The 26,968-nt window shown below is 39.0% G+C and overlaps 1 protein-coding gene across 7 annotated transcripts in view; it reads left to right on the top strand.

Annotated features, from left to right (window-relative positions):
* The window catches only part of cpeb3 (cytoplasmic polyadenylation element binding protein 3), a 41,797-nt gene extending 17,485 nt beyond the window's left edge, over positions 1-24,312 (top strand). For 5 of the 7 annotated variants that reach the window (XM_060872783.1, XM_060872781.1, XM_060872779.1 and 2 more), the window contains 8 exons: positions 3,445-3,498; positions 7,372-7,395; positions 9,832-9,999; positions 11,384-11,473; positions 17,742-17,860; positions 17,975-18,089; positions 18,223-18,404; positions 21,014-24,312. In XM_060872783.1, the coding sequence (XP_060728766.1) occupies positions 3,445-3,498; positions 7,372-7,395; positions 9,832-9,999; positions 11,384-11,473; positions 17,742-17,860; positions 17,975-18,089; positions 18,223-18,404; positions 21,014-21,241 (980 nt within the window). In that variant the 3' untranslated portion in view covers positions 21,242-24,312. The remainder of the gene's footprint in view (positions 1-3,444; positions 3,499-7,371; positions 7,396-9,831; positions 10,000-11,383; positions 11,474-17,741; positions 17,861-17,974; positions 18,090-18,222; positions 18,405-21,013) is intronic. The other 2 variants (XM_060872780.1, XM_060872778.1) reach the window with 1 other exon arrangement.
* The last annotated feature ends 2,656 nt before the right edge of the window (positions 24,313-26,968 follow it).

The raw sequence follows: 26,968 nt of genomic DNA, 5'->3' as shown, positions 1-26,968 counted from the left end.
CATTTATATGCCAGATGAATCAACAGGTGCATCCCAGATCACATACATGTACCTATATTACACCATTTTATAGTATAAATAGTGTGAATAGTGTCTTGACACTGAAAATTCCAACAGGAAGCAGTGCACTTCCAGGACCGGGGTGATGAACTTTTATTCAACCAAATAAACAAAGTGTGGAATGTCAGACACTTTCATGCACACAACAGTTGCCATCTTTGCTATTGTTGTGGAAAAGGGGCGGGGCTAACAGATGCTGACACTGGATGATGTCTTTTAAATTGGTCTTGGTTGTGTGGGCATTTGCATACACACATTAACGTGTGTTTGACATCATTTGCTATTGACTGGGAAACAGCTTATACTTGTTTTCTAATAACAGCACAGCCCAAAGTGTTTCATTCCTCTCATTCCACAGCAGTTTACCACTGATGCCTTTTTTATACATATACGCAAAGAATTATATTGTTCTGTTTTTATATGTATAGTTTTACGTACATGTCCACGAAACAAGATCTTGTTACCACTTACTTTGTAGCAGCTGTAAACTGTTTGTCGTCCCTTTTTCTCTCAATGTTAATAAGAAAATAAAAGCGCTTTCTTCAATATTAAATACACACCTCACACAAAATTACATGTTTTTAATCTGTTTGTTTGCAGCATTGGTCATACAAGTCCCTGTGTAAGTTGTTAGTATGGAGATGTACGAGAATGAGCGCGTTAATATAGACTTTGCGTCTGGAACTGTTAAGGAGCCATGCTGCTTTAGAAAATGAATCACTACCTTTTAAATATAAAATAAAACACAATCTAGTTTTGTAGATTTGAACTCAAATCTAGTAGATTTGAACTTAACTCTCAACACTTCAGCTGTTGGCCCAGAGTAATTAACTCAGATTCAGCCATGGGGTTTAAGAGCATCTTCATTATGATAGACGGTGTGATACGATCAGTAGATCTGCAGGCATCTAGGACAAACCGGAGCAATAACAGATGCACTCGATTTATTGGGGATGTATTGGAAAATCAGAAGAATCAGTTTTTTCCTGAACCTGGCCTGCGAATGCCAAACTTATCTACAGTCCTGTTGAAGCAATAAGTACTATTACATTCAGAGTCAGATTGCCATTGATGCAAGATTGGGTGTTCAGTTTTACAGGATTTATTGTGGTTATAGTGATTCAGTGTTCAGCGATGGTTGGTGAGCAGACATGTGGTAACAAAGATTGTAGAATGAATTGTTGGGGAAAAAAAACCCTCTGGCGTTTGCTGTCATGAAGGTAGGTTTCTATGTGTCATTCTAGTGAGAGAAATCCTTCATATATCATGTTTGGAGACACGCAGTATTCTGCGGTTATCCTATAATAGTCATCTTTTATTGTTATTACCTGAACAAATGTAGGCCTTATTATAGGTGTTAGTATGTAAGTAAGCAAATTCCTACCTCAGACAATTATTATATTATAATCTGTTATGTTGCAGTTGAGCTGAACTGTTGTAGCCTGTGTGAAGTGTTGTGCTTTCAGAGATACTCACTATGAGTGTAAAGAGTTACTGTTTGCATTTTTTGGTAGCTTGAGTCAGTTTGGTCATCGTGCTTTGACCTGCTTCATCATCACTATAGTGTTAACAACTGTAAAAAATTGCTCAGCCCATCAGACACCAGACAACATAAAATCTGCATGATTTTATCCACTGCGCTGCTGTCACCTGATTTGGCTGATTGGATAGTTGAATAAAAGATCAGGAGTAGAGACATTTCTATTAAAGTGGCCAGAGATAATATGTGCTGGTTTCTTCAGTCTTATAAAAGTTTTAGGATACGTTCTGTCAGTTTTTGTGTTTGGAAAATGTATGATCAATTAAAAACAAAATAAACTGTAAAAAAGAAATCTGCATATTTATGCATTTACTGAATTTCTTTATAATAAATAGAAAATAAATACTAGCCAAACATTGAGTGTGTTTTTAAAATGGGTTTTCCTAAATCAAGCAGACAAAATGGTCATTCTACAAAATGTTTTAGGTAAGTTTTAGTAAATAATGCAGCCCTGTTACAGAGATGTAGCTGTATAGATGTAAAAGTCTGTACCATTGATAAAATGCAGTTATTACGGCAGGTCAGTTTAACCTGCGGTATGATGAGCGAGAGAGCTGCAAGTGTCAAAATTGTCATGTTAAATGCTCTGAGACTCGAAGACTTCGTCTGAGGCAGCGCCTGTGTCACAGTGGCCCTACTGTGCAAATTCACACAGGTGCCTTATCAACACTGTGTTTTGCATACAATCCAGTCAGAGCCTGTTGAAGCTGCAGGTGTCTCTGTGAGAATCTCACAGGACACCACAGGGTGTGTTGGTAACTCTGTCACTTTACTGTGGCAGAAACTGCGAGGCAACAGTGCAGAGCTTTGATGAGAGTTGTGAGCAATCCAACAACAAACCATAATGCACTTTACTGTCAGAGCAATGCTTGATACCACACCATTGTGTGTGTGTGTGTGTGTGTGTGTGTGTGTGTGTGAGAGAGACACGGATAAAGAGATAGAGGCAGATGTTTATTCTTTCTACAGATGGCACATCTCTCTCAATGGCTGGAATGGGGTTGGGGTGGCTGAGCCAGGCACAGAATGCATTCTCTGTCAAATTCCCAGCATTCTCCTCTCCATTGTCTGAGCTATGAAGCTCTCTTTATGCTGCACAGTCCTATGCCTTTGCCTCAGCTGAATTATACTAAAGGCTCGCTTGTACTCAACGTAAAGCCTTTGTGAATGTGCAGGCACAGTCTACAGTATTTCACTAGCTGTTCTCTAACATATTCCTGCAATAATGCATTTGCCCAACAAAGGATTTCCCTATTAGCCTTTAAATCTGCCTTTTTAAAAACAAAAACTCACTGCTACTTCACTTGACCTTGTCGCTACACTGTTCTCTGCAGGAAGCAGTTTATAAGCAGTTGTTCTGTGGTCACGTCTATTTAGCGCGTACTGTATTTAGTTGAATTCTGGCTGCGTATTGTTCCAGTCCCAGCAGCTATCGGATGTACTTCCTTGCACAACTAGTCAGCATTTGCCTCATGAGCAGCATCATGTGATGAGATTTCAGAGATGTGCACGTCTTTTGCAATTTCACATAAACCCTTTCGTTTCGGGCTCTTTGTAAACACACCCATCCTCAAGCTCTCTACACCTGCACATATTAGAGGATTTCTTCCGACATTAGAAAGAAATATAGAGGATATTAGATATAAACCTGGTCTGACTTTGTTTCTGTGTACATATGAGAAGTAAAAAGTTTGAATAATTTTATTACACAGCGGTAGTAGTCAGGTAAGTGTTAAACTATATAGTTTAATAGTATCATGTGATTTGTGATTCTGCTGTGTTTTATCTAAGCATTGACCATTTGACCACATCTTTTTTTTTTTTGTGTGTGTGTGTTTTCTCAGGACGCATGGGCCTGAACTTTCATCACCCAGCAGCAGAACACATAATGCCACTGAGTGAGTAATAAATGTACTTTATTCTACATATGTGCTGTCACTGTAATACACGTTTACTGTATTCATTAATGTCTGTGTGATTATAGTTGTATGCACTCATCATAATGGCAAATCTGCTCTAAATGCTTATAAATAGACTATTTTAAACGATCTGTCTATAAATACTGGTGTTGTGTGTTTCCCTGTTTAGTTTCAAGTAGTTATTGTTTAGAACAGCTGGCTGTAAGACTGGCTCATTTTTCCCTGTCTGTTTGACCTTTACATAGCCTGAACTCCCGGCTGTGTGTCTCATAGTTCACGATACTGGCTTGTGGCTCTGTTTCCAAGTCCTTTAAGAGCACCAGTGCCAGCTGAGCAGAGGCGCAATGAGCCTGCATGCATGTGCACTGAAATAACAGCCTTGAAACACTACGCACTTCTGCCCACTTCAGCAGGTGTGTCATAGCCGCAGGGGGCCTCCAGAGAGGGACGCGGCCTTAAGCATGTGGAAAGGTTCCTAGAGAATGGCTGGTTTTGATCAACACACCCATGTGTGCTTGACGTGCTTTAGCATGGGGTTTGGAATGTATGACAGTGCCTGAGGCACCCAGTAGGTGTCTGCTGTTTTCTGTTTGTCGGTGCTGTGTGTGTGTGTGTGTGTCTGTGTGTCTGTCAGGCAGAGTGAGCATATTTGTGGCCTGGTGCTGCATCAGTCTGGTTTAGGGCTCATGTTTAGTGGGTAAGCACAGAGCCAAATCTTTTTCTATAACTGCCGTGCCTCCAGAAGGACCCTTACTGACATTTTCAGAGGGAATATTACCCTGTGGACAGACAGCATATGGACCGCTGTTTGCTCTGATTGCTTTTGTAGCATTTGTACTGCTATAATGTAAATTCTGCAGTCTTCCGTTCCTGCTAAGCAGGAGCTTGCATGCAGTTTACTTCTGTAATGGTCTGATGAGTTTCTACTTGGTTAAAGTAGAAACCTGCAACCACATATTGACTTAAGGAAACTGCATATAATATTGGATACTCCATTGAGTTTCTCACGTTCTCATAAAGATTACAAAATGTGTTTATTTGTACTATTTGTAGAATTTAGAGACACGTTTTTAAGCATGAACACTGTGAGTATGTAGGAAGGTGCATTTGATGTGAATCATGTAAAGCATTCAAGTGTCATTGGTGGTTTATAAAATTCAATATTATTTACCTCCAAATATACAATACCGTATACAATATATTTATATTTCCGGTATACTAAAGATACAAAAGATGGTACACCAAAACTTTATCATTACTTTCTATGCCTCTCTTGTAGTTAATAAGACAAATAATGCCTTATTAACTACAAGAGAGGCATATAAAGTAACTGATAGCTCTTAGATATAGATTTAACTTGATAGATATGGATATATAGGTAAATCAAATATGACAACACATGCCTGTATGTAATGGGACCATGTCTGGGCGTGCCGGGCTGGATTTTAATCCCTCCACAGTTCATTAATGTGAATATTTTCATTTAAAAAAGGGGTTACCATCCATCGAAATATCTGAGTACAATGATACTATTTAAACTACATTTCCAAATTGTATTGTTGTGATTCTACATGTCTATTAGCAGAAGAGCCGTTATTTTAGAGAGAAATAATTGCATGGTTGAATGATCTGGAACAGCACTCATGCGATATTATCAGCATGCTAAGTTGCATTTCAAGAACACTTAGGGTGTAGTGTGTACGCAAATATATAAATAAATCTCTAAATTCCTATCAATCATCCTGTGACTTGCACAGTCACTGTTGTTCAAACCGTGCCAAATTCAACCTCAGCACGCCACAGAATACTCTCTCACAGAGTCCCCTTAAATTGAGTCAGCAGTTATTCTCAAAGAGATGAGCTCACCAGTTTGTTGTCTTAACCTTCTACCAGTTGGCCAGAAGCAAATACCAATTTATGAAACACTTAAACTTTGGACCACATTCCCTTACACTCTCACTCTCACCGGCTTGCTTAATATTGTTTCACAAGACACATATCTCTTTCTCGGACACTTTTCCGTCTCCCTCTTGTTGCTAGGCACTCTAGACTCCCTGACCTCTTCTCATCAGGCAACCTGTGTCTGCTCTTAGCAGTTAAACACACACAGACACTTTAAATGAAAAAGGCCAAAATGTGGGGTGATCCAGTTTGGAGTGTATATTCTCCTGCAGTGAAAATGCCACACAATTGGGCGACGTTAGAGGCCTTGCTTTGAGGAGGGGGTGTTTATAAAAGAGCATGCTGAGAGATTCTTTAGCTCATTGGATGCTCTGTTATACGAGACCCTGCGTGAGATTTACTCAAGTCTAACACCCTTCCTACCACTCGAACAGGATGATGTGGGCCACACTATTCTTCGCACAGAAATGACTAATGCATTATTAACACGCTAATAGAGTTAGGGAGTAGAGCTATTGGGAAAAGAGTTTGAAACGCTACCTAGTTGAATACTACCTTGTGTCACAGCTCAAAGAATAAGTGTTTGTTATTTTGTACTACGGAGGATAAAATGCCAAACTTTATTTAGTGCAACCGTGTGGACCATGTGTAAGTACAACAAGCAGCCCAAAAAGTGTCAACTCAGCCCAGAGCACAACGGCTTAACCACCAGCATTTTCACAGAATTTGCAAAAAATTTCTGAAATGCAAATCAACCAATGGGAGTGTGTTTAAGGTTTCATCTGATTGGCAGGAAACCACAAGTTCAAAGCCGGCAGCACCAACTATGACTAAAACCATGAGTAGATTCCAGGAGAACATAACCATAACTTCTCTCCCATGTCGATCAAGGCCACAGGAAGGCAGTCTGCCTTACAGGAAGCATGTCTTAGCCTTCACTGCTCTAGTTTGGTAGATTTCATGCAATAGGGCTGAGTTAGAGAAATAATTATTATTTAGATAGGGGCAGTGTTGATATCATCTCTAAGCAAGCCTTCAGCCGCTCAGATTGTTATAGACAAAACATGCTTGCCAAAGTATTTAATGGAAAATCATAGCTAAATATAGCTTCTAAATAGAACGCTGAATCTTCTTTTATAAATTAGTTGCTACTTTAGAGAAGTTTCTGTTTCTCACATTGAGAATATCGTTCAAAACCACCGACCCTACGGTCACACTAGCAGCTGAAAGTTTGTTTGTAATTTGTCGCTTTAGTTTCGGTGTTGTGTTCCCTCTTACTACAAGTGAGCATTTGGGCCATTTTTTTTCTCTAGAAACTCAATTTGGAAAAGTGCCCACATGGTGTCATGTGGTGTAGCATGGGCTCTGGGCTCTGAGTTAATAAGGGGGAATAGTGCCATGTTTACTGGAATGGTTGCCTGAGCAGGGCTCCTAAGTTGTGCAGAGATCGTGCATTTAAATCCAGATGAACTCCCGGATATAGATGGCTTTGACACCAAGAGAGCGAAATAGGCAATGCTGTCTGTATGGGAGGGATGGCATTCTCCTTCAAATGTGAGTCACAGTGACACTAGACTATTGTGGGTATCTGTGCTCTCATGTATGCAGAAGAGGGTAAATAGCGTATTCCCCACTACATTCCTGAGATAACTTTTCGGCTCATAAGGAAATTATAGATAATTATCCAGCCCTACTTTTGCCAAGCTGAGTTTCAGCTCAACCCAAATACACTTAGCCAAAAATGTTAGAGCTGTGTTAGGGCCTGTGCTCTCACACTGTTGCCTTAGTGACTGTTCCCAATGTCTGCCCACAAAACCCATGTCTCTGTTTCTCTCCTTGTCCTCTCTGCCTGTCTGTTTCTTTCTCTCCATCATTCCTTCTCTAATCCCTCTTTCTCTCCTCCCCATCCCCTATATGTTTTCCTCTCTTCCCCTCTGTGCCCCCAAACAGCAAGGAGTTATGGTCGCAGAAGAGGTAACACTCTGCTTTCTCTCCTCTTTCTATCTGTGCTTGCTGTCTGTGTACCAGGGTGCTGTGGTTGGATGATGCCTTAATCATTCCTGCCCTTCCCTGGATTATAGTTTATAATATTGTCAGTACATGCAATCATGTGTGTGGGAAGGAAACTTAACTGGTAATTTCCATGGGTCATGAGTATAGTTTTTCCTGGTTTTTGTGTTTAGTATTTTGTTTTGTTTCTAAGAAGAGAAAATGAATGGACAATCATTGATTGTCATTGATTTAGTCATTGATTTTCATTGTCAGGTGTGTATGTCAATAAATGCCAATCACCTGTAAATTACCCGTAAATTATGATTAAGATTGTGGACACCTCACCAAAACACTGTGCTTCATATTAATATGTAGAATATGTTGAGATTTATTCCTTCCTTTGCTATTATAATAACCTCCACTCTTCTGGGAAGACTTAGCGAGATCAGGCACTGATGTGGAGGTCTGGGGTGCAGTCACCATTTCAGTTCATCCCAAAGTTGTTCAGTGGGGTTGAGGCCAGAGCTCTGTGCAGGACACTTGAGTTCTTCCGCTCCAAACCGTGTCTTTATGGAGCTTGCTTTGTGCACAGAGACATTAGCATGGTGGGATAGGTTTGGGCCTCTTATTTCCACTGAAGGAAAGTTATACTGCAACAGCATACAACTTATGTGGCAAACAATTTGGGAAAGATCCACGTATGGATGTGATGGTCAGGTGTCCACAAACCTTAGGGCATATAATATACAATATGTTACAGCTTATGAAAAGGTCTAAAAGCAAAAGAAAAAGAAGAAAAAATATATATATATATTTATATAGTTTACCCTGGGGATTTCTGACATCGAGTAAAACACACAAGGAAACTGCTACTTATAATGTTCTTTAAATTCAAAGCATAATGTCTCATCAAATTTTGGACATAAATCCTTAGCACCGCACCCAATGCCATGTTAGAAAAGCAGGCGGCTGTCATAGGAAGTCCGCAGCACATTAATAATCATGTGGCACATTGCGGCGTTATCGGTCACCAATAATGGCTCTAATAGTGTTGTGAAAGATCCATTTTATACACTGAGACATTGCACCACGTCCTTTTATTATACAGCACATTAAACATTAACTGAATGGCTGCTTTAATTTATGTTCATTTTTAGACATTGGTTAATTTAGAATATGAACAAAACGTATAAGCGGACAGAAAAACAATTTCTGATTTTCCTGAAATATCAAATTTCTTGTATAAATGCGACGAGTCACAAATGAATCAGTACGTTTCCAGCTCGATAAATGAGGCGTGTCGTTAGTTCTTTTGTAAATTTGACTGACTATTAGCTTATTTGAGGTTATTCACTTATTTTCCCTTGTTGAGTCATTTATTATAGTAAATGTAAATCACAACTAGGGCTGCAGAGTATGGGCAAAAATACCATGTTGCTTTTCCTGCGTAGTGGGATGTGGGTAATCCTTATAATCTATTAAAACAAGCTGATGAACCTGTAGTGACACTAAATGGATCATGCCAAAGCCATATTTGATACAGAAAACATTTGGACTCTTATATTGTAAGAGTGAATATTTGCATGTGGGAGAATTTCAAAAGGCTGCTAATGAAATGATGCTTTTTTGCGGCCCTTAATGACACTTTTGGTATTATTTTCAAGATCTTCTTAAAATTTTAATCTATCGCGCACACACATATACACAAACACACACACACACACACACACGTTTTGTTGACCATGAAAGCACACTGATTTGACTGGGTTTCATCCTATAATGCTTAAAGTAGTCTACATAATTGTGCAAGTTTTTATATTTCATATAATATATATTTATATTTAATAAATCACTGTATGTATGTATTTGTTTTTATTTTATTTTTTTGACAGTTCTCTCAGCTGTGATTTTTCTTTTATTCATTTAATTTAGTGATTTGCTTTTATCCAGCACTGCAGTGTTTAATCAATTCCTGGCAAAACCCAGTTTCCCAACCCACAGTGTAATTTTCTTGCTAAATCTCAGTGGACTGGGTTTTTTCTCTGCTCTGCTTTTCAGCTGTGAACTCTGATGTCGTATTCAGAATCTGAAAGCTAGCAGTTCCAGATGAAATGCAAATAAAAATAAAAAATCCAATAATTCAGCACACTGGCATCTCACCTAGCTTTATCAGGAGTCTGTGTGTAATTTAATTTCACTAAATTAATGTATATTTCTGGAAAGACATTAGCACGTTATAACACTATCCTTATTGGTTGTTTCTTTAATGGACTAACTGCAAAGAAAATGAACAACCACAATGTACTCTTTTTCTTTTTCTGACCTTTTTTCAACCTCACATGCTTTCTTTTATGCTCCCTGTCCTTCTTTCTTCCTCTGTCTCGGTCTTCTTGTCTCCCTTTCTCTGTATATGTATAGGTCGCTCATCACTGTTTCCTTTCGAGGATGGCTTTTTGGATGATGCTCATGGAGATCAGTCTCTAACTCCAGGGCTGAACTCCCCCACTCGCTGTCAGAACGGTGAGAGGATGGAGCGCTATTCCAGAAAGGTCTTTGTTGGTGGATTGCCTCCAGACATCGATGAAGGTATTTGGCATACAAACTACTGTTACGTCATTTAAAATACTTTCATCTTTTCCCTTTGAAAATGATAGAAAATGATAGTCAGCCTATGAGGGCAGAGATATAAATAACATTTATTATGTAGATGTTTAATTGTTTTTCTCTAAATTGCTCTGTAGACATTATAAAAAAACTTATCAAGGAAAAGTAAGATTAGCTCAACCTGGCAAGCTGCCAAAGGTGTGCCAAACATGAGAACAACCCACATGAACTATCTGACCATGTTTCCTACCCTAGTCCAAAGTCCTGTGTTGTAGGCTGGTTGGCATCTCTAAATCGTCCATAGTGTGTGAATGCTGTGTTTGTGTGTGTGATTGCGTGGTCCCTGTGTAGGATAAGCAGTAAAGAAAATGGATGAATTACATTAAGCTGACAGTTGTATACCATGCCTGGTATTAGTTTAATAAAGAAAGTCATCAGATCCTGTAACTAGATTTTATATCTGCTCACACAGGTGAGTATGGGTTCCCTTTTGAGTCTCCTTGCAAGGTTTCTTCCTCTGGTAGTCCATTGTTAAAAGTGCTATATAAATAAAACTAATTAAATTGAGTGTTTGACACTTCCACTTACCACCAGAGGACATATGAATCACCTAAATACCTGCTTGTATGCAGAGACGATGCAACAAATTGACTATATTTGCATTAGCTGGTTTCAGCTAACTTAGTACAGAGGGAGTTGGGATGCCTTCCATTCACTCCTTTCCCACCTATTATACACCTTTCAAAGTCTCTTGCTAATTCTTTTCACATTGCAGACAATTCAGCATATACATTATTAAATAACAACTAGGTCCCAAGCTGGCAGCAAGACCTTAGTTTCACTAGTGGTCAAAACACCATGGCAGCTCTAAGTAGATCTGCTGTACCAAAAGGGACAGAGACTTGGCACCACATTGAGGGTAACATTGTGCATTGTGTTGGGACATACTATTAGACTAAAGGGCATGGGAAAAGGGAATATATTTTATAATCCCCTTCTCTTTGGTGGAATGTTTTTATCAGTGATAGCACTTTTAGTCCTATTTTGTATGCATGTGTGCATGTCAGCTCTTAGCTCTTGCTGACACTTTTAAGCAGACTCTCAGACACACAGCAGATGTGATACATTTCACTCAACCAGTGTGAATAGTGACACAGGGCACCGAGTTCTGGAGGCGCCTACAGAGAACACGGGTTGTTATTAAACACGCAATCGGTACACTAAACTTTGGTCAGAGTGACTAGAACAAGTCTAACGCATGTCAATGTCACAGACATGGCTTCATAAGATACCATAGTTTGTTTTATGATGTCTAAGTCATGGGCTTTGTCCTAAATTCTCCTTTTATTTTTTCCCCTCCACATAGATGAGATCACCAATAGTTTCCGTCGCTATGGACACCTGGTGGTTGACTGGCCCCATAAAGCAGAAAGCAAATCCTACTTTCCTCCCAAAGGTAAGAACTGAAACATAATGTGCTGCCACTAGAGCCTACTGTATTCCAACATCTAACAGACCTTAAGGTCTCTCTGTAATAAACTGCATGATATTCAGCAGATGCAGAAATCCATCAGTTATGTTTGACCATAGCCATTGTATCTTAACTTTCCTGCACACTGCCATCCTCTTACACCAACGTTGACCAAACTCTGTTTTTCCTACTCTAATATACCCATTTTAACTCAGGTTGTATGGGTAAGTAGCTGGTTAGTTGAATCGGGTGTGTTAAAGGAGGGAAAACAATAAAATGTGCAGGACAGTGGGATCTCAGGGGGTCCCTCCCAACTGTTAACTTGCACCAATTTCATCTTTACCCACCACCATTTACCTTCCCAGCACTTTGTTGCCCACCAGACCCTATTATCCCTATAGCATTCTCTACCACAGCCTACCAATCCTCTACACTCGTACCCAAGAACCTGCTTTTCCTTTACAATGTTACTACAAGAGTCTATTGTTCCTCTGTACCTTGATCTACCCAATCCTTCTTTTGCTCTGCACCATTAGTCAACAGAGCCTCCCCTCCCCTTGATGTCCCTCTATATTTTTACCCATAACTGTCTATCTCATCAGTACACTGAAGCCCACCAGCCTCTACTATCTCTAGACAGTTACCGTCCAGAACCTACCATTCCTCTACACTCTTGCCAAACTGTGTTCTTCTACAACATGAGCCAACAATGTATCTACACTATTACCCACCAGAGCCTCCTAACATTTTGTAATGTTACCCACAAAAGCTTATTCTTCCTGTAAATAGTTACCTACCAGAACAATGCTTGAGCCTGCCATCAAGCTACACTATTACCCCTCTCCAGGGCATGCTGACAGTTTACACAGCAAGAAGCTTATGGAAGCCTATAATCCCCATATCTGTTCCGAAACCTGCTATCCCTCTACACAGTGAACCACCTAAACTTACTGTTTCTCTACACCTGGGCTTCTTAGTTACAGTCCTCTGTACCACCTATCATGTTCTGTTAGTTCTTCCCTCAACCCAACTGGCTGAACACTCGTTAAAGTGGGGAAAAATTTCGTATCAGTAGGGAAAAATTTCAACTCTGCAGGGTAGCAGGTCCCCATGAGTGAGTGAAGAATCCAAATGTACCCAGACCCAAATGTACCTCTAAACCACAAGAAGCTCAGGGTCCCCACATATCTTTACAGAAGCTTACAAAAAATTTTAGAGACCTCAGAAGTAATTATATGGCACAAAGATTGTATTGTATTGTTGTACTGAACTAATGAAATATAAAAATATATCATGCTCATACTAAAGAGACATTCAGTATGTAAAAATTGTAAAGTCATGTAAATACTTGACTTCATGGCATCTAGTTGTGGTAGACTAATGAACTGTAATCGTGTTATACAGAGGAAAGGTTCTCTTTGACTCTGTGACTTCCTCTTAAAGTTTCTTTCTCATGTCGAGTTTTTCAGTGCATACCTTTGTTTCTGTTTTTGACATCATCTATTATGAAAAGCGCTATATAAATAAAACGGAATTGAGTTCAAAATTTGCACTGATCAGATAACAGAATATGGAACTAGATCACAGGAATTCTATTTTAATGGAAATAAGACTATTTACATTATATAACACTTCATGTTCATTTTTTAAACGGAATGACAGATTTTTTTTTTCCCCTCACAGTTATTAATGCTCCTTGTATAAATCTTGTGAATTAAGAAAGCTTAAGCTATGGCAGTAGCATGCACAGACAGCACTAGGCAAGCATGCTCAGACGGCAAAACACAGGCTGTCTGTCTTCCAGACGCGCGCACACACACACACACACACACACACACACACACACACACACACACACACACACACACACACACACACACACGCACACTGCAGGTGTAGCCCGTAAGCAGGACTGTTTGTGCTGGGTACCTTGAGTGATTGGTTCAGTGGGCGAGAGTTTGGCTTGGCCAGATGATCAGAGCTCAGCTCATGTGCCAGAACCTACGTCATCTCTTAGAGAGCTGCGCCATAACACTCCCTGTGTCATATCAAGGAAACTATTAACACAGTCCTGGATGTGACTTGCATTCCTCAGCCTGATACTAATGTGCTGCATCTGGGGAAGGCCTGAAAAGAATTCCTGTTCCCATTCCTTTCTATCTCTATTTTCCATCAATTGCTCCTTTTTAGGAATTCAAAATCATGTGGCTAAAATAACTGCGTATTTGGAGCTATAGAGAAAACAGAAAGCATCCTGGTAGTGGAGTCATGTGATCAGGAAGCGTGTGATAGGAAAGTGTTCCCCTGCCCTCCTGAGGCTAGCAGCAGGCTAGTCCACTGTGATGGATTTGTACCTCATCTTTAACTCCCTTAAACACTTTTATCTTCCAGTTCTGCGTCAAGTGATTTGCAGTGTGTCCTCTGTTTTTTGACTAAAACTATTTTATGTCAGAGTGATTGTGTAACCAGTGTGTGTAGGTTTGTATTATATGCAGATTGCACAGCTGTGTAGAATCTGCAATAGCATTGATTCCCTTTGTATCTTGCAAAAGTCTGTCCCATGTAGACGTAGGAGTCATCCAGCGGTCATTAATCTCTTCTTTTAATAAAAAGTGCAGGCTTAGCGAATGGAAGATCCTGTAGACTTATCTATGACATGCAGTGTAAAACAATCACTTCTGTCTCTGTGCCTGCGTCAAGCTACCTACTCCAGTGCAACTGACTCACGGTTATGGACTCGAGCAGAAGCAATAGCCAACTTGCCATATGGTTCTTAGATATGTGTGTGTGTGTATTTTAAATCACTTTTGAAATAGAAGGCAGTGTTTAGTAAAATGCTAACTGACTTTATCCCTATACACAGACTGGTGTGAGACTAACAACAGGCTACTTCAGTTTTAGCTCAATATGTTGCGTCTGTAGGCACTGGCAAAGATGGCAACATTTCCACAACTTTCTTTAGAGCTGTGTGCCATTATCATAGTACTTATCTTTATCTTTGGGTTTCCAGTGTTAAACGTCTCAGTTCATTACACACCCAGATCATTAGATTAGAGTTACTTCCTCTCTGTGTGTGTGTGTGTGTGTGTGTGTGTTTCAACATTAAGATCAACATTAAATCTATTTCAACATTAAAATCTACTTTTATATATAAGGGGTTTAAAATAAGTTTTATTTAAACAGGACAGTATAACATTTACATGAATTTTATATTTCAATTATTTGATATTACAGACTGAATTTGAATGTAATTTTCTGCATTAGTCTGTCTAGGTATAATTTCTTCCCTTGTGAACCCAAGTAGAATGATATGTAATAATATATCTTTATGTTTATACTTTATTTTATAATATTTCTTTTTTAATTTTTAACATTTTGTTTTGTATTTTTATTAATAAATCATAGAAAGAGCAAACTTGCATATTGCATTTTAGCATTATTTTTTTAAATGAACCTTTATGTATGTTAATGAAAGTAATATTAATAACTATTTTTTTTAAATAACAAAAAACGTCATATAGAAACAAAGGCAAGAGCAAAGCAGAGTCTGCAGAGGATCTGTCACACATTCTCAGAGTTGCTTGAATATCAGTTTAAGATGGTAAAGAACTACCACTAAATCTGGAATATTTTTTTTTCCTTTTTCTTTTTTAACAGTGCAGCTCTCTCTGACGCTGTCCCTGTTGCACCACTGGCTGTCTCTCCTCTTATAGAAGCCATGTTTTCATTATCAGCCTGTTTGTGTAGTCAGGCCATGCTTGCTCTCTCTGTACTTTGTCAACGTGGCTGTGTTTTATAACAGTCGTGTGATCAGGTTGTCTGCCACAGAATACTGACTTTAAGGGCTTTTTGCTTTGTGGTGTTTGTGTGTTAGTTCCAGTTCTTCTTCGTCCATGCTATAAATCTGAAAAGGTTTATAGTGAGCAGAGCCCTCATCTACATCTGTGCATAGTTTAGCTTCCTATTTACAAAGTTTACTCACTGTTTTGCATGTAAATTAGAATGAGAGATTCCTGCACAGAAATAAGTCCCCTCATTAGGGGCTTGGTAAAAATAAACGACTTATTACACATACAGTATCATTTTCAGGACACATGCTTTGCTTGTTTTAGTCATGAACATTTGAATGTGGATTTTTTTTTTTTGTTGTTGTTGTTTTTTGTTTTTTTTTTTTGGTGTTTTGACGTATTAAGAAAACCAGAGCGATGTAAAATCTGTCGTGCTTCTAATGTGTACAAATGTGTGCTCTTGAGTGTTAAAGCTGTAAATCTCAAGCACACGCCACTGCCGTGAGTGTGTGTGTGTGAGCATGAGCGTGTGTGTGTGTGTGTGTGTGTGTGTGTGTGTTTGTGTGTGTGTGTTAGAGAGAGGGGACTCTGTGGTGGATCATCTAACCACCCTGCACACAGTAGCACAGCTGTTCTCTCTTACCAAATAGCCTGTGGGTTTCATGTTCACACATTTAGAAGCTTTACCATAGCCTTAAACACACACACACAAACACACACACACACACACACACACAGGGCAGTTGGACATGCTGAGGGTGGACACTATCTTGCGCCACTTGAGAGAATTAGATAAAAAACATGTTCTCTATTTATAGACTCTTCTCTTCAGCTCTGTTCCCTTCTCCCTTGTTCTTTATTTTTTACTTTCCTTCTTTTGCTTCTCTGTATATTAGTGTAATTCTTACACTAGAGCTTTGGGCTGATTTTGGGGTCCATGTCACTCTTCAACTGACTTATTTAAAAGTTGTATGTATTTTGTGTTCATTTAATTTCTTCTTCCTGCCTCCTTTCTTGTTTGGACAGAACACGGTGTTCCTTTCTTCCCAAGTGACTCCCTGCTGCCTTGGCCATGATCCCCGTTCTCAGACTGCAAGCTTTTTGAGGACAATCACTTACATACACCCAAAGTCTCTCTCTCTCTCTCTGTCTGACTTTCTCTGTATTATTTCTCTCTCTCTCTCTCCGTCTGTCTCACTCTCTCTCTGTCTCTCTCTCTGTCTCTCTCTCGCTCTCTCTCTGTCTTTCTGTGTCTCTCACACTCTGTCTCGCTCACTCACTCTGTCTGTCTGTCTGTCTCTCTTTCTCTCTCTCTCTCTCTCTCTCTCTCTCTCTCTCTCTCTGTCTCTCTCAGGTTTAAGAGTTGTTCAGAATGTAGCTTTTATGGAATTTTATAAGATTTGGACAGAAAAATGCAGTTGAAAATTTTCCATAATTTCCATTTAATATTTAATATCCCAGATACATGTCAGTGAGACTTAGGTGGTTCATGTGGTTAAGGCTCTGGGCCCTTGTCCCTCTCTGCTCCATGTGTGCTGTATCATAGCTGACCATGTGCTCTGACCTACAAAGTTGGGATATGCAAAGAAAGAATTTCACTGTGCTGTAATGTATATGTGACAAAATAAAGTCTTCTTCTCCTCCCTTCTTCTTCTTCTTCTTCTTCTCCTCCTTCTTCTTCTTCCTTCTTCTTCCTTGCATTATGGCAACTAAAAACACTTACGCTGTAACCAGCATCTCTCATATTCTCTTTCTTGAACATAAGGCAAAAGATAAACTTCCCAAAAAACGTAACTTGTCAAGTTAACAAGAAAGCATCAACTCCACTGTCATCAGGTCTCTGCCTTGACTGAACACCTTCAGCTACTCAAGACTATAAATGATAAATAAACATGTTTAATATCCTTTCTTTTCTATTTATTTTAATCTCTCATATCCACTACTGTTTAAGTGCTTACACACACTCTCTTACTCTCTCACTCTCTCACTCTCTCACTCACACACACACACACACTCACCTCTTTCTTAGTACAGTGATCTTGTGATGTTTCTGCATTGCTGGTGCTTCTGCTGTGGAATGCGGAGAGTAAAACATGACGGTTGTGTATTCCTCCGCTCGCATGTCTGCCATAAACACAAACCTGCACATTCTGCACTTTTACACCATACACATGAGCCTGAGGTTTGCTGTTAAATATTGACATGATCACTTACAAATCAAGCTTTTTAACTGGAAGATGGCTACAAAGATACGAGTAGTTTTTGACAATTTTTTTTTCCTTCCGCTCTTCCTTGTTCCTGGTCATGTTTCTATTTTATCTATCATATTTGGTAATATACATGCACATATAGTGTACTTGTAATGGAAGTAATTAATAATAATTCAGTAGTATTTTTTTCTTGGATTTGAATACAACTTACATTTTTCTTCTCTCTCTCTTTCCTGTTCTTTCTTTCTTATACAGGTTATGCCTTCCTGCTATTCCAGGAAGAGAGTTCAGTTCAGGCTCTCATCGATGCCTGCATTGAGGAAGATGGGAAACTCTATTTGTGCGTCTCCAGTCCCACCATTAAAGATAAACCAGTAAGTTAAAATCACTTACAGTGTGTTTGTGTGTATATGTGTGTCGTGTATGTGTGTATACATGTGTCTGTGTGTGTACTCAGTACAGGCACTCAGACTCTCTCTGTTGTTCAGGTACAGATCCGTCCATGGAATCTGAGCGACAGTGACTTTGTGATGGACGGCTCTCAGCCTCTGGACCCTCGAAAGACCATCTTTGTGGGAGGAGTCCCTCGACCTCTGCGCGCAGGTTAGGGGAGGAGTCTGATTTTCTCCAGATGTGTCTCTATACTCAAATATTTATAGATATATTGTGCTTCCATAAACTGATATGATGCAACCTATGGGGAGCTGACTTTTAAACTTTCTGTATGTGTGTGTAGTGGAGCTGGCGATGATTATGGACCGGCTGTATGGGGGGGTGTGCTATGCTGGCATTGATACTGACCCTGAGCTGAAGTATCCGAAAGGAGCAGGTCGAGTGGCTTTCTCCAACCAGCAGAGCTACATTGCTGCCATCAGCGCTCGATTTGTCCAGCTGCAGCACAACGACATCGACAAGCGGGTGAGTGTTCGAGTGCATTGTGCTGATCTTCTCTAGTAATATTCTACTTTCAGGTCATTTCTCAGAACTAGCAGAAAACCATTTATTGTATTCTATTTGTTTATGAATTACATCACACGTTGTATGAGTGTTTTTTGTACATAAAACACAGCTTCATGTACTGATGGGACAAAAGAACTGATACAAACATAAAGCTTTATGTTTCTACACACCAGCCCAGTCACTCAACCTTCAGCATTACAAACCCATAACCAGCCAGTTTCCTCAGAGAATCTGAGATATGTGTGTGAGTAGTGATCATCAGCAGTTGTGCATTTCAGGCAACATTTTATTATTTTGACAAAATAATTTGTATTGTGGGGGTCACGGTGGCTTAGTGGTTAGCACGTTCGCCTCACACCTCCAGGGTCGGGGTTCGATTCCCGCCTCCACCTTGTGTGTGTGGAGTTTGCATGTTCTGCCCGTGCCTCAGGGGTTTCCTCCAGGTACTCCGGTTTCCTCCCCGGTCCAAAGACATGCATGGTAGGTTGATTGGCATCTCTGGAAAATTGTCCGTAGTGTGTGATTGCGTGAGTGATTGAGAGTGTGTGTGTGCCCTGCGATGGGTTGGCACTCCGTCCAGGGTGTATCCTGCCTTGATGCCCGATGACGCCTGAGATAGGCACAGGCTCCCCGTGACCCGAGGTAGTTCGGATAAGCGGTAGAAAATGAATGAATGAATGAATGAATTTGTATTGTATAATTTATATTCAAAATTCATGACGTTACTATGAGGGTTGATGTTATACAGTGGTGCTGCTGGGGGTGTGTCCCTGGCAATGATCATGCTTTGACCCTGTGTGTGGGTGCATGCGTGTGTGTGTGTGTGTGGGTGCATGCATGTGTGTGTGTGGGCTGTGCGTGTGTGTGGGTGTGTGTGTGTGGAGCCACTTATTCAGGCATCTGCTACACTCTCATTACCTCACAATCATTTCCTATTCCAGCATTACGAATGGAAAGCATGAAGCAGGCATGTAATCAGTTTGACCACCAGATCCTGGATGACTGACAACCTTTTGTACACACACACACACACACACACACACACACAGAGTCAGGCTAATTATAGCTTTGCATGCATATACAGTAATGATGTCTTCTGATTTATGTGTGTGTGTATCTGATCACCTACTGGCCGCTTTTACACTTTTGTGTTAATTTCCACTGTATTATGGCTTTCTACCAGCAAGTTACTCTCATTCTACAGTACATGCAGTATTAAGGGTCAGTGTAGCAGCACATTATAATCTGCTTCTCCTCATTAATCCATCTCCTCAGGGGCTGAATTTAATCTTTGAGGTATGATATTTAAGGAAAGGCTGGGTGTAATTACTATCGCAGCTGTGTGTCGCAAAGGTGACCATGACATTTGATTTGGCCAAGTGATGTGACATTGAAACAAGGTTCATGTCTGGGAATCATATCATAACAGTTTTTTGGTTTCTGAGCCTGTAATTATAGAGGGATTGGATTAGAGGTTGGAGAGCAGATTTCAGAAGTGGTGTGACCGCAAAAATTGGGCTTCCTTCATACTTCATTCAAAACTTTCAGTCTTTAGTTTTGAAAGTTGGAACATGTGCTACACAGAATCTATAATGCAGATAAATAATAGGCTTTTCACTCCTCTCACATGAATATGTACTGCAGTGATCCTGGCTAAGTGCTTCATGATCTTTCCTCACACATCACATCCTCATACATTAGCAGAACATTTACAGGTGAAACCAGCTCGTAGTTATCACCGTGTCTTAGGACAAATATAAGCCATACTGTATGCAGTTACATATAGAGTTGGACAGTCTACTGATCATTTTACATTTGGTTATTATTACTAATAATATTACTAGTGAGACAGCTTGTGCCTAAATTAAATGGGTGCAGAAATAATGCTTAAGTAAAGATTTCATTGTTTTAAATTGATCTCAAGTTAGAAATAAAAGAAGAAACAGCACAACAATTACATATACATTACAGTATTACTGTATATGTCATATTTATAAAAATGTTTAAATTTAATACTAATTTCTTACTAAAAAAAGCCAAGATTAGACTTAAATTTTAGCATCACAGCTAAACTAAATTAACTAAATGTGTTGGCATTTTTTTCTATTATTGCTATAATAATAATAATAATAATAATAATAATAATAATAATAATAATAATAATAAAACAATAACAACAACAATAATAATAACAACAATAATAATAGCTAACAATAATAACAACAATACTACTACTAATAATAATATTCCCTAAAACAAGAGCGCATACACAAGTTCTTGTTTTTTAGGGGTTGTTAGTATTAAAAGTAACAATCATAGTACTACTACTAATAATAATAATAGTAATATAAACTTATATTTAAGTTTTCTTATGTTTATATTTTTTCTTTAGTCTTCATGAATGTGCTGGAGAGGCAGTGCTTTGGCATTGTGTTTAAAATGTGAAAGAGGAAAGTCACTAACATGGCTGTACATATTTATTTTTTTGGTATAAAACAGCATTTTTAAGCACAAATTCTTCACAATCCATACCTGTTTCCTTTCACACTGCTCTCTGCTGCTTGCAGGTGGAGGTGAAGCCGTACGTGCTGGATGATCAGATGTGTGACGAATGCCAGGGTGCACGCTGCGGAGGCAAGTTCGCCCCGTTCTTCTGTGCCAATGTCACGTGTCTGCAGTACTACTGTGAGTACTGCTGGGCCAGCATTCACTCGCGCGCCGGCCGCGAGTTCCACAAACCGCTGGTGAAGGAGGGAGGAGACCGACCACGCCACGTCTCCTTCCGCTGGAGCTGATGGAGGAGTCACTCAGCCTCCCCACCACTTCTTCACTCCCATCATCCCCTTCAAACCGACTAACCACCACCATCACCGTCACCACGACTACAACTGAAGAAAACATGGGTCTTCTTTTATCCTTTATTTAAAAAAAAAAAAACACAGCTCTTAATATCTTTGTCCATCATACTCTCTGCTAGTGAACATTCAGTAAGAATTTTGAGTCTTTTTGCTCAGAAATTTGCACTTTGGCATTCGTCTACACACTTGATGTTAGTTAGGTCATGACAATACTGATCTTTTTTCAAGTTTACTTCAATTTCCTCTTGATTTAGTCAGTCAGTGTTTCCCAATAGGACATTATTAGACAAGAGTGAGACTACACACACACACACACACACACACACACACGCAAATATATATATATATATATATTTAAAAAAAGATTATATTTTTGTTTTTTTATCTATCTATATATCTGCCTAAATAATTCCTTTTTTTATTTTTATTTTGTATTTTTTTTTAACAGAGCATGCACTTGTTTCAGAAAACCTGTATCATTGCCCTGAGTAGAAAATGTGAGGGATCAAAATTACCAAAGGTGAAAATCATATTTGACGACCTTTAGTTAAAAAAAAAAAAATAATCTAAAATTTGAGTCCACCTATTTGCTCCCATTTTGAAAATAGTCCAGTTAATACCTCATGTGCACAATCAGATTTAATTTCCTTCGCATATAATATTTAGGCCTTTATTTATTTTTTTTTTAATAATCTTATTTTTTTAGTGTTATGTACATATAATGCTGCAATAGCTTTTGCTGCTAAATCCATGGTATATAGATGTATACCATAGTACTTTATTCAGGCTGGGGAGTGGATGAGAGTCGGTTCGGCGCCTGGTTGGGAGGTGAACAGGCCGGCATGAGCGCGAGCGTCGGCCTCGGTGCGGTCAGCATTCGCCCCTGAACTGCATGTTTATCCAAATCAGGTCGCTGCATGCAATAGAATTTTCAGTATCAAGTCTATTATTCATCTTGGCCCATTTTGCACATGGGTAGACGAGGAGCAGGAAAGCGTGCAGGAGACCGAGGTGAGCGCTTATCTCACTCGCCGGTGGTGTTCTACCTTGATGATCATCTCACGTCAAAAGCTAAACGCATGAACAGACGACTAAACTGCAATTCTGATTTCTAAGGCCTAGATGTAGGATAAGCCTTTAAAACTCTGACTAGTAGGTGAAGAACATTTTTCTTTTTCAGTGATTGTTATAATTGTGCAATTTTTTATACAGTATGTAGTTGGATTTGAGTATATGCCTAGAACTGTGATTCGCTTTAACTGTTCTTGATGTCTAACAAGTCCTGTGAAAACTTCATATTCAGTGTAGACAGTAGACACACACACACTTGCGTACAGTCTTCCCTGTCCCTCTGTTTTGTATACACTGACACACACACACACTTTCAATAGTTCTCACTCACACAGGATGTGTACAAACGACCCCTTCCCTAAAAACTCCCAACTGCATTCACTAGAACTAAAGACCACGTCAGACTTCATCGCTTCTGCCTGACTAGTGAAGTGATTAGTAGACAAAAAAGAAAATACTGCAGTGACGTGTGTGTGTGTGTGTGTGTGTGTGTGTGTGTGTGTGTGTGTGTGTGTGCTTTTCCCTCTAAGACCCACATAAAAAGTACAGACAGTGTGACTGCAGCACATTGGACTAACATCACCAGAACATTGTGTGCTTGCTGCGTTTATATATCTATATATCTCTATATACACAGATTTTCCTGCAAAGCTTGAAGACTAGAACCAACCTGCTAATAACCGTGGTGGATTTTTTTTTAAGACTACGGTATGGGCTTGAGAGAGGACGAGTGGGAGTTTAGGAGAACACAAGTATTGGCTGCTGATGTGATTCGTATAAGAGCGAGATGGGGTTTTACAAGCCCGTGAAAGTCTTGAGAGTGAGAGCGGTGTTTCAAGGAACGAATCGTAAATCGTCCCGTCCCATTTTCCTGTAGTGATGTACGTCACGCCGGAAAAGGCTGCAGCAATCGTGGCCTGGGTTTTTAATCCTAAACCGTCACCTTTAGGATGGAACACTTTGTTCGCTTTTGGGAAAAAAAAATTATGTAAACAAGAGCTACTTTTTTTACTGATGGAAAAAAAAAAAAAACAACAGAAAACTAATCATGAATAGCAATGAGGATCCTTATGGACGTGAATTCTGGGGGTTTGTGATTTTCCTTCCAACCCAGAAGGATTTTCTAGATCTGTTGTTTTCTGTAATAGACATTTGTTATGCACTACTCTTTGTATCTAGATGGTTAGCTATCAGTCAGCTATTTTTTTGTTGAGAGAGAGAGCGAGCGAGAGAGAGAGAGAAATCGAAAATTGTGTGCTTTCTGACTGACGTGATCTTTTGCAATACCTCAATTTTGAAATATAATAGGAGAGAAATCAATATTTTCTAAGTAAGTTTATTCAAAAACAAAATATATATTAATTTAAATTTGCAAGAAAATGATTTAACAGATGGTTAATTTTATTTTTGTCATGTTTATTTGCTTTTATGTTTAATTTTATTTTTTTGGAAAAAAAAAAAAGACACAAAAAAAAAAAAAAAATTGCAACTGAAGGAGCTAGAGCTTTATAACTATAGAGTCAGCTGAAGTAGAGAGACGACCTTAACACGGCGTAAACGGAGAGAGCGCTTCGCCACCCACACGCCACAGTGTTAAATAAAAAGAAATTTAAAGAAAAAGTTCATACAAAATCCTACTCTACAAAAAAAAAAAGTCAACATCCATTAGGTGCTTAAAAAGTTAACTGACGAAACTTCCCTTGGTTTTGTATGTTTATAATCAGTCATTTACTGACCAGTGAACCGAAATTTATTTTGTTTTTGTGATTTTTTTTTTTTTTTAAACAAAAAGCTTTTTTATGTTTCTTAAGTGTAGCCTGTTTGTTTTGTAAAAGCAAATTGCCCTACTTTGTTAACCTGATCTAATTTAAGCTAAACTGATCTTTGAGGGTTCTTGATTAAATGGAGAAAAAGGAAAGATTGTTCTTTTTTTTTTTTTTTTTTTTTTTTTAAATAAAAAAAAAAAAAATGCACACTCACAAAGATCCAAACAGTTTCAGCTGTAACTTGATCGAAAGCCCCCAAGGTGCATCAGCAGCGTGGCGGCCTTCTATTCACCTAAGACTTGAATTAGTCCCATTTTTTTAAGGCTATAACCTCGATTCTTTGTTGTAATGTGCAATACTGTTTGTACTGTTTGTAAAAAAGAAAAAAAAAAATGAAAAGAAAAAGAGGCATAAATCTTTATTGCAGATTTATTTTCATTGCATTGTGATTCACTAAAATCATTTTCTACTGTGTATTTACCTACTCTACATGCTAGTACCTTCCAGTGGTAATGTAGCCTTTATACTGAGAAAAAACATTTTCATTATTTTTAGAGATTTTTTGCAAAGAAGAAAGGAATTAAAACATTTACATATTTTTTCTTCTTTTTTTTTTTTAATTTCATATTTCTTTACAGACTTATTTCTCAACCATTAATATGATCTATTTCTGGGGGAGACTTTCATATCTGGTCAATGTCGTTTAATATTATTTTGTATTTTTACTTGGAATAAATTAATTTTATGATGCTAATTCTTTAAACAAATATTTTTTTTGTTTTTTGTTTTTGTTTGATGAAGCTGAGAACCTTTGTAATGTTACTAGTGTCTAGATTTTTGATGCAAAGCTTTGTGTTAACTCCCTGATGTTGCTTACATTAGTGTGAGAGCGATCTCAAGTATGGGGTGGAAACAGTTCTCACTAGCAACTGATGCTTGGAATGAAAAATGATTTGGTAATGTATCGACTAAATGGGCAATAAAACGAAATGGCAGAAAGGAGCGAATGTGAGCTGAATGTTGTGATACGATGGGAGCCGCACAGTGATTTAACGACTGCTGCTCGAGTCGCTGCCACTGCTGAACTTTAAGCAATATGGCTGCGGCAGAAGAGAGTCACAACACCGTTCTGAGAGCATTCACTCACAGATACTCTGGAGATTTGCTTCCCAGCTGGAGCTAGACTGGTGTATATACACAGTAGAGGGCAGTGTTTAAAGCCTGGGCAACATTAGAGCATAGTCAAGTCGAAATTGTTTTCCATTTTCTTTCTGGTCCTGTTAATTTTCACTCACCAGCTCGCTCACTCTGTACCAAGTAGAGAGGGTGAAGGTGAACACGTACCTCTGCTGAGACACAAGAAACCATCCTCTCAGTCAAGTGTATCACTCCTAGGAGTCCGATATCTACCCTCTAGCACATACGTGAGCTCACAAATTCCCAGAGTTGGCTAGTGTCACTGTGATTGATTGACAGGGGAAAGGGTGTATGCCACATATGACCAAGAGAACACAGTCAGTTTCACTCTCGACTCTCAGCACAGGTTGCTCATTGGGACTTGAGTTTTTGTTCTGATAATAGCACAAGTTTTTTTTGTGCCAAGATATAATATAATATAATCTAATCTGACCCCTTCTGACAAGTTCTCCAGAGTACTGTGATTAATCATAATTATGAACCATGCAATATTTAAGGCTCACTATACAGTAATGTAGGGCAAGACTCGCTGTTTCATTTCAAAAACCCAACCCTGACATCATGCATGAAAGACCATGACAAATGAGCGAATTCAGAAAATTTCCTGGTTCTGAGAGCTGGCGTCATTGATTTGTGAGAATAATCTGAAGGGGTTTATTTCGTGGTCAAATCTAATATGGGGTTTGATGACCTGAAACATGATTCAGGCCATCTCACCCCTCTCAATTTTAACACTAAGAGTGAATAAATCATGTAATGTGACCCAGGCTTTACTAACAGAACGGTTGCAGAGGTCTTGAGGAAAAGCCTCTTAATGCTCTTCAGCCATCAGCTCACCCTGCGCTCTCACCCTGACAGTCTAACCAAATTTAGATAAATATTTGAAACATATTTACACACCCAGTCGCCATTTTCAGATGTAAATGCTCCAGCTCTGGTGTTGCGGTCATCTCTTCTGCGTCACAGTCAAAATAAGAACGAATGTCCTCTCTAGCTTGCCTTTTTTCTACCCATCTGTTTTGGTCTGTTACTAAACCCAGGCTTGCATACTAACCTCCTAATGTCATCCTCCTGGAACATTTCTTTTGCTCTCACTGCGACTGTTGATCATTTCACCATTAGCTCACTGCGCTCACTTGGTACCCCTTGTTCTAAAAGGACCTTCAGATATAATAATGTCACTAAACAGCTGCTGAGGAACGAAGAGAAGAAAAAGCGAAGCCGTGTCCTGGTGACTGTTTCACACTGTTCTCTGTAGATGTCTATATATTTCCTGTACTAGATTTGGGTAGTTATTTATTCACCTGTGCTTCATGTTCATTCTTCATGGGTGGTTCTGCAGCCCACTCTGTCATGTTGAAAAAAAAAAAACAACAACTATAACTATATACATGGAGGATTGGTTTCTTTTTCTAACTTATGTTTTAATTTGAACTAATGACAGGTTCGATCATGACAAGATTTTGAGATTGTTGACTTGGACATGTGCTTGTCTAATGTTGTAGCTAAACTGTGATTTTAAAAAAAAAAAAAAAAGATGGAGGGCAACGCTGCTATTGCTTACAACTTGCTTCAGAGTTTGTAATTCCCACCTTCATTATTTCCCTCTTTTCTGTACTAATAAGCAGAT

This window comes from Tachysurus vachellii, chromosome 6, assembly GCF_030014155.1.
Source record: "Tachysurus vachellii isolate PV-2020 chromosome 6, HZAU_Pvac_v1, whole genome shotgun sequence".
Taxonomy (NCBI): Eukaryota; Metazoa; Chordata; class Actinopteri; order Siluriformes; family Bagridae; genus Tachysurus; species Tachysurus vachellii.
The sequence above is the reverse complement of the archived record's forward strand: the minus strand, read 5'-3'. Positions and strand labels throughout refer to the sequence as shown.